Source organism: Vigna unguiculata, chromosome 3 (genome assembly GCF_037176805.1).
Source record: "Vigna unguiculata cultivar grain cowpea cultivar isolate G323 ecotype 2 chromosome 3, ASM3717680v1, whole genome shotgun sequence".
Taxonomy (NCBI): Eukaryota; Viridiplantae; Streptophyta; class Magnoliopsida; order Fabales; family Fabaceae; genus Vigna; species Vigna unguiculata.
This window is the reverse complement of record NC_140794.1, coordinates 27649782-27662141: the sequence shown is the minus strand read 5'-3', so window position 1 is coordinate 27662141 and position 12360 is coordinate 27649782. Positions and strand designations below refer to the sequence as shown.

General features: G+C 32.6%; 1 protein-coding gene across 1 annotated transcript; it reads left to right on the top strand.

Annotated features, from left to right (window-relative positions):
- The first annotated feature begins 3597 nt into the window (after window positions 1-3597).
- Window positions 3598-6918, top strand: LOC114176962 (phosphoglucomutase, putative / glucose phosphomutase). Its single transcript, XM_028062164.2, has 7 exons — window positions 3598-4233; window positions 4421-4684; window positions 4825-5341; window positions 5439-5638; window positions 6053-6165; window positions 6268-6408; window positions 6488-6918. Exons 1-7 carry the CDS (start codon window positions 3613-3615, stop codon window positions 6567-6569), a joined length of 1938 nt encoding a protein of 645 aa, XP_027917965.2. The 5' UTR covers window positions 3598-3612; the 3' UTR covers window positions 6570-6918.
- Window positions 6919-12360: the final 5442 nt, after the last annotated feature.

Here is a 12360-nt window from a genome sequence, read left to right as displayed (position 1 = left end):
TGGCCCACATGGGCTGAGGCCAGAAAAGCCCACAGGACCAAAAGTCCTATAAATGCAATAAAGGTCCTGTGGGTCAAGGCCAATCCATGACTTTCTTCTTAAACATTAAAATATATAATTTTTTTAAACATTAAAAAATGCAATAAGGGCCATGTCAGTCATCAGTTCTAGTTGACCGATCACAGCTTTCAATCCGAGTTGCCCCGTCTTGGTCATCGGTTCGGGTCGACATGTCTTCACATTTGGCACGAATCAGTTCATAATGATCCATCTTGGCCAACGGCCCTGACATACTTGTCTCATAAGTCGGCATAGGCCAACCCTTCTCGGTTGTAGGCTCAACTAGTCATGTGTTATCGTCGGTCCAGGTTGACCCATGTCGGTATCATCTCGGACCAACCCTCATCGGTTCGACTCAAGTAGGCTCGTGTCGGTCAACGACATGGGCTGGCCTATCTCGGTTGTCGACCTTAGTCGACTCGTCTCGACCGTTGGCCCAGGCCATCTCGTCTCTTCGACATGGGTCGACCCTCGCCTGTCTACATGTCTCACGTCGATAAATGCCCAAGTTCGACTCGTGTGGGCCGTCGACACAAGCCAATTTTTGTCAGAACCCAACCCTCGTCCGCAATTAGACCTGGATGACCCATGTAGGTTTTTGGCCTGGGCCAGCTTGTGTCGGCCGTCGACCAGGGCCAACAACCTAGTTAGTCAAACTCAAAGTATTGTTTTTAGGGAGGCCAAACCCATTTTAGCCTTGATCCTAACCCATTTAAGAGCGAAATTTGGGAGCGGAGTCTTTTTTTTAGCCCCTCATGAAAATTTTGGGAAGTTAATGAAAGTGGATCAGGGTTGGCCATGAACCATTGATCAAATTAATACTCGTAACTCATTATAAGCCAAAAAGTGTTATAAAGAATAATTATAATAAATTTTGTTAGTAAAGAATTTTAAAAGTTTTTAAAGCTCAAATCTAGAAAAATCTCTTTATTTCAACTATTACGGTTATCCAAGTTCCTAGTATATCATTCATAGAAAACCTTCATATAAATTGTTTTAAACTCATAAATGTCCATTCTCAAACCATATACGCACAAGATTTTTATATTTAATTAATTATTATATAGTAATTATAGAAATACATTTAAACTATTTTATACATTAATTACCATATTTTTAAATAAAAATAATTTTAAATTTAATAAATATAATGGTAATATATGTATATTAAAATATACTTTTTCAATTGAATTTATATATTAATATTATCATTACATACAAATGAATACTAACAAAATTTGGTGTGTGCTTAAATTATTTTTATTGTTTTACAGAATTTACTTATAAAATTCCATTAAAAGAGAATTTACTTTTTATACATTTTTTTTTTCTAATTTTCACAAAATTTGTAAATTTAAATATTTACTCGTAATAAAAAAAATAGTTTTATTTTTGAGTAATTATTTTTTTAACTCCAATAGTTATTTATAATAAAAATTATTTATATAATAAAAAATTATATTTAATATTTATTTCATAATTATTTTTAATAAAATTATTTTATAGTTTAATAAAAAAAATTATAAAAGAAATACATTCACGTAGTATACATGTTCTCATTATTACATAAAGAAAATTTGTAAGGATAGCAATTAGAGTCTGGCCCATCGGGCCGGCCCGCGGAAAAAATGCGGAGTGATCCAGGGCAGTGAACCCGCAGGCCCGCATAGGCTCGCAAGCCCGCATAAAATTAAAAAAAAAAAAACTTGCACTTGTGTATATTAATTACTTCTTTTATGGACTCTTGCATTAACGTTTCAAATTCTTGTATAACTAGAAAAGACAAGTATTATATAATTTTTAATGTGCTAAAATTTAAAGAATACATTGTGTATGTCATAGTATGACTATGATGAAAATGTTAAATTATCAATTTATCATCTAATTCTCCAAAGTCTTTATTGTGAACTTCTTAAAGTTTTCCAATTTTTAAACATTGAAAGTTTTATCATAAAAATTAACAAAAAAAAAGCGGGCCGGTCCGTGGACCTGCAGGCCAAGTGGTATGCAGGACAGGCCAGTGTTTTCAATCCGCATAAAGTATGTGGGGCGAGACGGACCAACCGGCGTTGTACGAACCTTATGGGGTCGGGCCTAAACGGGCTGGCCCGGCCCGTATTGCCACCCCTAAAAATTTGTGCAACTTTGTTTATTTATTTATTTTTATTTATCTTATTACTTTCTCTTTTATCTATGTAACTCTAAATATTAAGTTATTTTATTTTTCGACCGCATAATGACAGAGATAAGAAAAAGTAATGTAACGAAAAAGTAAAATAAAAAGTCTGGATAATTTATTGCAATCTTTTGATTAGTAAAATTACTCTATTTAAAATTATATTAAAAAAATGTGCTAAGTGCAAATAATAATAATAATAATAATAATAATAATAATAAAATAATTATTATAAGTAGCAAAAAACAATTTAATTTTTAAATAAAATATGTGTATAGAAAAGGTATTATTCTATTCAAGATATAATTACATGTTCTGTGATTTTACGTTACTAAAAGAAATATGGAAAAGTGACTGCTATATGAAATAAAAAGCAATAATGACATATATAAAATAAATAAAGATTTGTATAGAAATGAGAAAACTTTTCAAATAAACTATTACATGACAGTAGTAAGATTAATCTCTAGGTAAATAAATTCAGAAAAATTATGTAATGAGACAGAAAATCTATAATTTATAGACTATATACTAATGAATAACTTAATTATACTTTATTATTTTACTTGTGGGGATCTACACCTCTTTTAACACAGGTCTTGAAATACATGACAATAGAATCGCTCAATCTCACCATCATCTTCTGAATATGACTGCTATAATTTCTTTCCCAAAAGCTTTTCTTTTCTATTTTTGTTCATGGTTTGTCTTGACAGATAAACATGGTGTGTGTGTGAACCAAAACTTACATTTAAAAACAAAATAAAACTGTCCACTATCAAGTAGATATTAATTATGGTTCTCAGAAACATGCAGAGACTCCTAATTTCTGGTGGTCCTTTCTAAGACTTCACACCAGATATAGCCGCAGGACTTTTACAACTTCAAAATCTACTACTGCTACTTATAGTTTCTGCTCATGGTATCTTGAGATTCATACCACACAGTCATTTCCTGTCTATTGAAGAATAGGAATTTTGTGCATAAACATTTGATTCCACAGTTTTTCATCAAATCAAAAACATGTAAAGAGAAAAATTCAGTTCTGGTGCTGTTAAATCCACTTACTGATAGTAATTTTTTTGAATTTCAGTTGACCCTAGCCACAAACTCGGTCAATTTTTTGTGTTTGAACCATGGAAGTGAGTAATGACAAATAACCATAAATTTCACGAACACGTTTTGGATACACAATAGCATATGCAGAATATACCAGGTTCTCAGTTTATTAAGAAAATATCACATGCAACTCAATCAATTAATGACACAAAAATTGGCATGAAGACAAAAACATGTACAAAAATCTTGGGAGTTTGTAAGTTTGTTAAAGATATTTCTTTGTTCCTGAGATATTGGATTTGTAAGGTTATGGTTTAATGCTACTGCGTTTACCTTATCTCCCGAAGCTTGATTTTTTTTATTCAGACAAATCAAGTGTGCCAAGAAAACAAACAATGGCTGCTTCTACTTCTCCAAACTTCTCAACACCTTTGCAAAAGAACACTCACAAAACAAAGTTTCCTTCATCAGCAGGGAAGAATATACTGCATAACAAAGTTGGGTTCCCATTTTCTGCGCCATTCAGTAAATCCGTAAGTGTGAAATCCATTGGCACTGCGAAGTATGATGAAGTTGTGGTGGATGAAGAGTTGGACAAGATTAGAAGGCTTCAGAATGGTTCAGATGTTAGAGGAGTGGCATTGGAAGGTGAGAAAGGAAGAAAAGTTGACCTTACTCCACCAGCCGTTGAGGCAATATCACAGAGTTTTGGGGAATGGGTAATCAAAGGTTTAGAGAAGGAACGAGGATACCCTGTAGAGAATGTGAGAGTGTCTCTTGGACGTGACCCTAGAATCACAGGGTCAAAACTTAGTGTTGCAGTTTTTTCAGGTCTTGGTCGTGCAGGTTGCATGGTGTTTGACATGGGACTAGCTACCACACCAGCTTGTTTCATGAGCACAATATTGTCTCCATTTTCCTATGATGCTTCAATCATGGTAGGTTACCAAAATTTGTAACAGCAACAATTTCTAGTTGGTTAATGCTTCTTTGTTTTGAGTCCTGATTCGGATTTTCTACAATCCATGAACTCAAATGAATGCTGCTTATGATACTAAACTTGAAGACTATTACTGAGGCTTATAACACAAATGCTTGAAATTAACTATGCATTTTGTGATGCAGATGACAGCTTCCCACTTGCCTTATACCAGAAATGGTCTGAAATTTTTTACAAAGAGAGGTGGATTGACTTCAACAGAGGTGGAGGAAATATGTGATAAAGCTGCTCGAAAGTATGCAAATAGGATGGCCAAAGTCTCAACTTTGCTTAGTGTTCTTCCAAAAAAAGTTGATTTTATGAGCACTTATGCAATGCACCTACGAGAAATCATCAAGGAGAGAATCAATCACCCTCTGTATCCTGACACTCCACTTCAGGGATTTCAGGTTTCACTGATTAATAGATAAATAGTCTTTATTTCTTTAACTCATTCTATCCTTCCTTATTTCACTACATTCAGCTCATAGAAGCTACAATGTAAGTATCTTTCACACTCTGATTGGAATGAAATTATCAAAATATGCAGATTATAGTTAATGCTGGAAATGGGTCAGGAGGATTCTTCACATGGGATGTGTTGGACAAACTTGGCGCAGAAACCTTTGGGTCTCTGCATCTGAATCCTGATGGGATGTTTCCGAATCACATTCCAAACCCAGAGGACAAAACTGCCATGGCACTCACCAGAGCAGCAGTGTTAGAAAGCAAAGCTAATCTTGGAATAGTTTTCGACACTGATGTGGATCGAAGTGGGGTGGTTGATAACCAAGGGAACCCCATAAATGGTGACAAACTCATTGCTCTCATGTCTGCCATTGTGTTAAGGGAACATCCAGGAACAACCATAGTCACCGATGCTCGTACAAGCATGGCACTCACCAGATTCATCACTGATAGAGGTGGTCACCATTGCCTCTACCGTGTAGGATACAGAAATGTCATTGACAAAGGAGTTCAACTTAACAGTGATGGAGTTCAAACTCATCTTATGATGGAAACATCTGGCCATGGTGCTCTCAAAGAAAACCATTTCCTTGATGATGGTGGGTTCAACTTGATAAGATCCGTGCATGTTTTAGTTTCATGGTTTTCATTTCCCATGTTGTTGTTCACCATGTTTCTTCTTCCTTTTTCGTCAAGGTGCTTACATGGTTGTGAAGATTATAATTGAAATGGTGCGGATGAAGCTCGCGGGATCAGATGAAGGGATTGGGAGTCTTATAAAAGATCTTGAAGAACCCTATGAATCAGTAGAGCTTAGGATAAATATTATCTCTGAACCACAACATGCTAAAGCTAAAGGATCAGAGGCCATTCAAACATTTAGAAACTACATTGAGGTATATTATATATGTTGGAAGAAAAATATTATCAGTATAATCTCTAATACACTACTTTGTTGGATATCTCTTTGCTGATTAAAGATAAAGCATATTTACAAGTAGATGTTAATCTTATCTTACAGATAAGGTTGAATTAAGTTTAAAATCTATATAATAGTTATGTAAACTCTATCTTAGTAAAGATTTGAGTTTAAAATCCACATCTTAAAGATACTTTAATCACTTTCTTTTTCTACTTTTGAAACATAGCAAATCATTGTTTCACTATAATCTCTCTTACACTAACTTTAAAAGTCTTGAACTTACAATAAAAATTGTAGTTTGTTCTTTGTTTTCAAAATCCATGTTTCATATTTGTATCACAAAGTGATGATCATGAATGCAAAATATAAAGAGTTTGTTTGTGTGCAGGAAGGGAGGCTCAGTGGGTGGGAATTAGACTCATGTGGTGATTGTTGGGTGAGTGAAGGGTGTCTTGTAGATACAAATGACGATCCAGCTCCCATTGATGCTCAAATGTACAGGTAGAAACAAGTTAAACAAAGTTCAAGCAGTTCAACAATTCTTATTTTATATATATCTTTATGATTTTCTAACCAAAACTAGTTTTGTTGTGGCGAATTCAGGGCAAAAGTGTCAAACGAGAGACATGGACAACATGGTTGGGTTCACATGAGGCAGAGTATTCACAATCCTAACATTGCTGTGAACATTCAATCATCTGTCCCAGGAGGTTGCTTGTCTATGGCACGAGCTTTCAGAGATGAGTATGTCATTTCACCACTTCAACAATGTTTTTAACAGCATTTGATTTGGTTAGTTAACTTTGCTTATGCAACATTGCAGGTTTCTCAAAGCAAGTGGAGTTTATACATTCCTTGACATCTCTCAAGTTGATAAATTTACTGAAAATGGCTCCATAGCCTGATTTTCTGTTAATGAAAAATGTTGGGAGTTCAGGATGAACAGCTTCATCAAAGCTCAAACTTTGTATCATTTCAACATGATATTAGTTTTGTAGTGAATTATTTTAACATAAACTTAAAGAATAAACGGAACAGAAAGAATATGTTGGACCATCAACCTCACCCCATATGTCCAAACACGTATATCTGAAGAAGCCTTTCTGGTTTAAGGATTATTATGGGCTTCAGAGACAAAAGTCCATCTTTGCTTGTGTTTTCCTGGAAGGGACTTATACAAGAATAAATCTATCTTGCCATGGTATGTAACTGTAATGTTCCTCACGCAATGAATGAAGAATCTTAGTTTTTAAATTTTATTTTCTTTTATGAGTTAGTGAATCACTCGAAGCACTAGAAAATCACATGAATGAGATAACAATAACAACACTTTTGAGCTTAGAAAATGAATAAAAAAATTGAGGAAGAAAAGCATTGATGGTAGAAAGTAGGCAGACAAGGAGAAGGTTGAAGGATCTAAATACCAAAAAGAGGAAAAATTCGAAAGGCGTAGCTACTCACAATAGACACAACCTTACCTCAATACACATAAATGATGGAAGCTCACAATAATCAAAGGAATGGATCCATATACCACACTTTTGCTCATACTTTGTTACCAAAAATGGACATTGTCGACATCCTTTCATCGTTTGGATCATGGAAACTCCCTTCCACCTAGTTTGAAAACTATCACAATTCAACTAATATGACAGATCTATTGATCTTGATGAACATGTGGACGTCTACATTACAAACTCATCCTCAATGTGGTAGGGTGTCGTCTTATGTCTAGTCTTTCAAACCTCATTCAAAGGCATCGCCTTGAACCGGTTCACATGGTTACTGATATACACCATTGATTGTTTTGACACATTGATTATGAATTTCGACTCACAGTTTGCCACAAGTAGGTTTTATCGTCTAACCTCCATTTTATTGGTGAGTATTTGATAAGAGAAGGAGGACTCATTGATCATTAGCATTACCAAGTTTTTATTTTAGTTTATCTTTTAATTTTATTTCATATTTCAAGTTTTATTAAATAAAAGTGGAAAAGATAAATTAATGGATTATATTCTGCAAATAAAGAGAAATCTCAGAGATTTGGAAAGATTATCAACAAAATAGGTGGAATATTAAATAGTGAATCATTATCAACAATATCAGCTATCCACAAGGTTAGTTACTCAAAGTACGAGTTAGAATAATTGAAGAATAATTCAAAGATATAGAATCTCCAAATATTGAAAGATATATATATATATATCAAGAAATATCTCTTAGAATTTATTCAAGGACCAAATCAAATATAAATTTTAGGCCTAGTCCAATTATGAAAGTCTATAAATTGAAGGTCTAGCATAGGCAAAACACACACTTAGAGAGAAAAAACTTTATTTCTCTACATTTGAAGGTAGAAGGGCATTTTGAAGGCTGGAGGCATTCAATTTCAACATCAGTCTTGTATTCAATATGTCTAGGAGCAGTTAACTCCCTCTTTCACGGGGACGATATTTAGACTTGTTCACTTTATTACTTATACGATTTGGTACATTTGTCAACACATAACAATCCTTATGGATGTTATAAAATTATTTGGCAACGTAACTTGTTAAGAAGTGGACTTTAAGTCTAATTCTATCTCATAAAATTGACTTGTAAGGTGAGGTTTATATCAACTTATATATTGTAAACTGGTTGCATCTCTAGTCAATATGAGACTTTCAAAACACCTCCTCACACTAAGCCATATACATTTCAAGTGTGAAACTAGGCATTAATGGGTGATCTAATAACGCCTGATAGGGAATGGAACAATCGACCTAACAAACAACAACTTTTTGTTAGGATAGGGTTTAACTCATGACTATGGTACCGTGTTAAGAAATGGACTTTAAACCTAACTCAACCTCACAAAACTAGCTTGTAAGATAAGGTTTTCATCCATTTATATAATAGTCTTATCTCTAGTTGATGTGAGACTTTCAATATAACTATAAACACAAGGAACCTAAACCTCTCAAAGTGGTTTTGAACCACATGGTCAATGCTCTATGTAAAAACGAAAGATGATTTGAATGTATGTCTTATTAAACATTGGAGATAGGTATATATACATAAATAAACCATCTAAATGAGGTATGTAATTACGCACAAAATAATTACAAAAGATTTAATAACCTTATTATAGGGATTTGATTAGCTTAATTTAGGAGATTAATTACTAATTAGGTTAATTGTAGAAGAATAATTTGAATTTTATCACACATCCAAAGTCGAAGCGAGATTCATGGACCCTTAAGCTAGTCCAAAAATCATAAAAAAGAATTTGACATAGGCCTTTGGTGAAGATATTAGCTATCTAGTGGTGGGAAGGTACATGAATAACTTGTGCCTAACTGTGTGCTACCTTTTCCCAAACAAAGTGAATATATCCATCTCAATATGTTTTGTACGCTAATGTTGCACAGGATTACCAAATAGATAAATGGCACTAACATTATCGTAGTACACCAAAGTGGCCTGAGGGAGAGGAAAATGAAGCTCCAAGAGAAGATTGTAGAGCCAACAAGATTGAGAAACAACGTTTGAAACACCTCTGTATTCAGTCTCTGCACTAGAATGAGAGAGAGTATGCTGAAGCTTTGAAAACCAAGAGATGAGGTTGTCACCAAGTGAATGTGAGATACTATATGTCTCGATCAACCTAAACTAACTCGATTCGACTTCAACTTAAGCAAACATGTCCAGATTTAGCCAACTCGACTACATTTTTTAATTTGGGCTGACTTCGTGCTGACTTCGTTCGATTTTTTGGTGTCGACCGACTTGGCTTTACCTTTTGTTCCGGGTCGACTCAACTTGACCTTTAGCCCAACCTAACTTGTTCCTGAGCCAATGTGGCTTGATTCTTCACCTCAAGTCAACTTCGACCCAAGCCAACTCGAGTCAATTCTTTGATCCAGGTTAACTTGGCTCAATCTTGGGGCTATGATGACTCGGGTATAACCTTCGATCCAAGTCGACATGCCTCAACCCTCGACGTTCAGGCCGACTTGCCTCGATCTTCAACTTAAGTAGACATGTTTCAACCTTTGACCTAGTCTTACTTGTCTTGACCTTCAACACGAGTCGACTCAACTTAATCCTATTAATCATATTAACTTCGCTCAATTATTTGGTTTGGACAAATTTGGCTCGAACTTTCAACCCAGAGAGATCCAGCTTGATTTTTGGTCCTAACTAACTCAATTCAACATAGATTTGATTGAACTAATCCTCAACCACCTTGCCTCAACTTAGATGTGTGCATCTTGATTTTAGATTTTCAAAATCAAAAATATGATTGAAAGATAAATCAAATATAAATCTAATTAAATGAATTGAGTTTAAAATTAAAAATATGAATTTGAAATAAGTCTTTTTAAACAAACTTAAAATAATATAAATTTAGATTATTACGGATTAAATTTCACACTAATTTTTTTGCCCACCTTACATGAATGAAACAATAATACAGATTCTATAAAAGTAATCCCATTGTATTTTTTCACGTGCATGAGGTTTCACGTGTTATTAGTGTTTAGTTTGGAAATTATTGTTGAAATTAAATTTCAGTGCCAACCAACACCATATAAAAGAGTTTTAATATGGTATATTCTTTTATAATTTCTAAACACTTAAAGTTTAAACTTACTAGTACACGTATTAGGATCTCGGACATAAATTATAATAACTATCACTAGTGGCACATGTAAAGTGATGTTATTTATTTTGGCAAACCAATATAATCTGTAGTTGGTGTCAACATTAAATAATTGATTAATTTTCTATTATGTTAATGGGTGTGTGATTCAGGGACATTCAAAGAGAAGAGAAATTGCATAAGTGTGTGGTGTTGTTGATACAAACTCCACTTGGAAACAGATTGCAATTTTCTCTGCCCTTATCGATGAAGTTTTGGTGGTTAAATTAATGTTACCTTTTTGATTAGTCGATTGAAATACTGATAAAAAATTATTTATTTATAGTAGTTGTTGCAAATATTATATTAAACCGGAGTCAGGTTTGACAATCTAAATTGAATTGGTGTGTGATCACGAACCATTACAATATTGATTTATATTTCTATTCTTACTGGGATTTGGTATCTCAAAGACTAGTGGCATGTAAATTGTTTTGCAAGCAAGTCAGTTTTAATATAGAAAAATCTATCAGTAAAAGACTCTAATGTTTAAATAAATAAGAAAACTAAGCATCCTTATTAGAATGTAATAAAAAGTATGAATAAGACTTAAGTTACTCATAAACATATATAATAAAAGAAAATGATATTTTTACAACTAAATAATTATTTCACAAATACTCATTATAGATAAAACTGCTGAGGTTTAATTGTGCATTTAAACTTCCTTTGTGGGCCGTACAATTACCATATTTTACCAATTTTCTAAATCTTTGTAAATAGAAAATAAGACTTTGGTTGCTTTAGTTTTCAGCTGTCTTATTTTATAAGTCGGATGTTAAGAACTTTTTCTTACATGTTTTATACAAAAATGGTTGAATTGGGTTGTTTCTTGTGATTTTTTTTTTTTTTTTGCTCTAATTCTCATGTAGCTAATGTTTTATTTACTAATTTCTCTAAGATTTTTTGTTGATGATCACGGGAAGCTAAACCTCATATTAGAGTGCCAAGTCCTAACTGAATTTGTTTAGTTCTGTTTATATATGAAATTCGATAGATACAAATTTACAATTAATGTTTCTGGGGGAGAACGAACACGTAAAATGATTATTAATTTTCTATCATTAGGCGAAAAGAGTCAGTTTTTATGTGCAGGTTCGTTGCTAGGAAGAGTAGGCACATTAAATAATTTGAATTTTCAGTTTTGTCTGATTAAATGGGAAGAAAATGTCAATTTTCATTGTCGAGGTTATGAGTTGCTATAAAATTTGTAATTTTAAAGTTTTTTCGTAATTTCTAATTGTGTGCTAATACAATGATACTTGAATTACATGTTGCACATGATTTCTTAAAAGGATTTTTCTTCCTTAAGGAAAAATGAAGAAAGCAATAAAAAAAAATTTAAATACACATTTGGTTTATATTTCCGTTATTTTTTCTAAATTTGGTGTTCATTTTCAGTTTGTGTTGAATTAGATTCTCATTTTCGTCAAATTTTGGTCAATTTGATCTTTTTTACTAACGGTGGTTAAATAGTTAACATTTTTTAACCGTGCACGTCACGTGTCAACTCTTGGTTTTTTTGAATTTTTTAAAATTTTTATTTTATCTTTTTAAATCTTTTTTAATTTTAAGAAAATTGACCATATGTGTCAAGTCATAATTGTGTCACGTGTTAAAGTCAGAATCACATGTCAGTTTGTGATTGTTTTATTTCTTTTCTTTCAATTTAATTCCTATATTTGTTATTTTTATTCAATTCAGTCCTTATATTCATAATTTTTGTTCAATTTAGTTCTAGTTTTTGTTAAAATGAGGTAATTTTATTCCTTTTAAATTGAGACCAAATTTATTTTTTTTATAAATATTATATATTTATTTTTAAATTAACATTATTATTAATTATTTTTTAAATTCAATTATGAATTATTAGATTTAATTATAAATCAAATATAATTCTTAGATTCAATTGTCAAGTAAACTATGATTATTTAAAATATTATTAAAATATAATTATTAAATATTTTAATTAAATATATTAACATATGTAAAATTGTTATTTAAATATA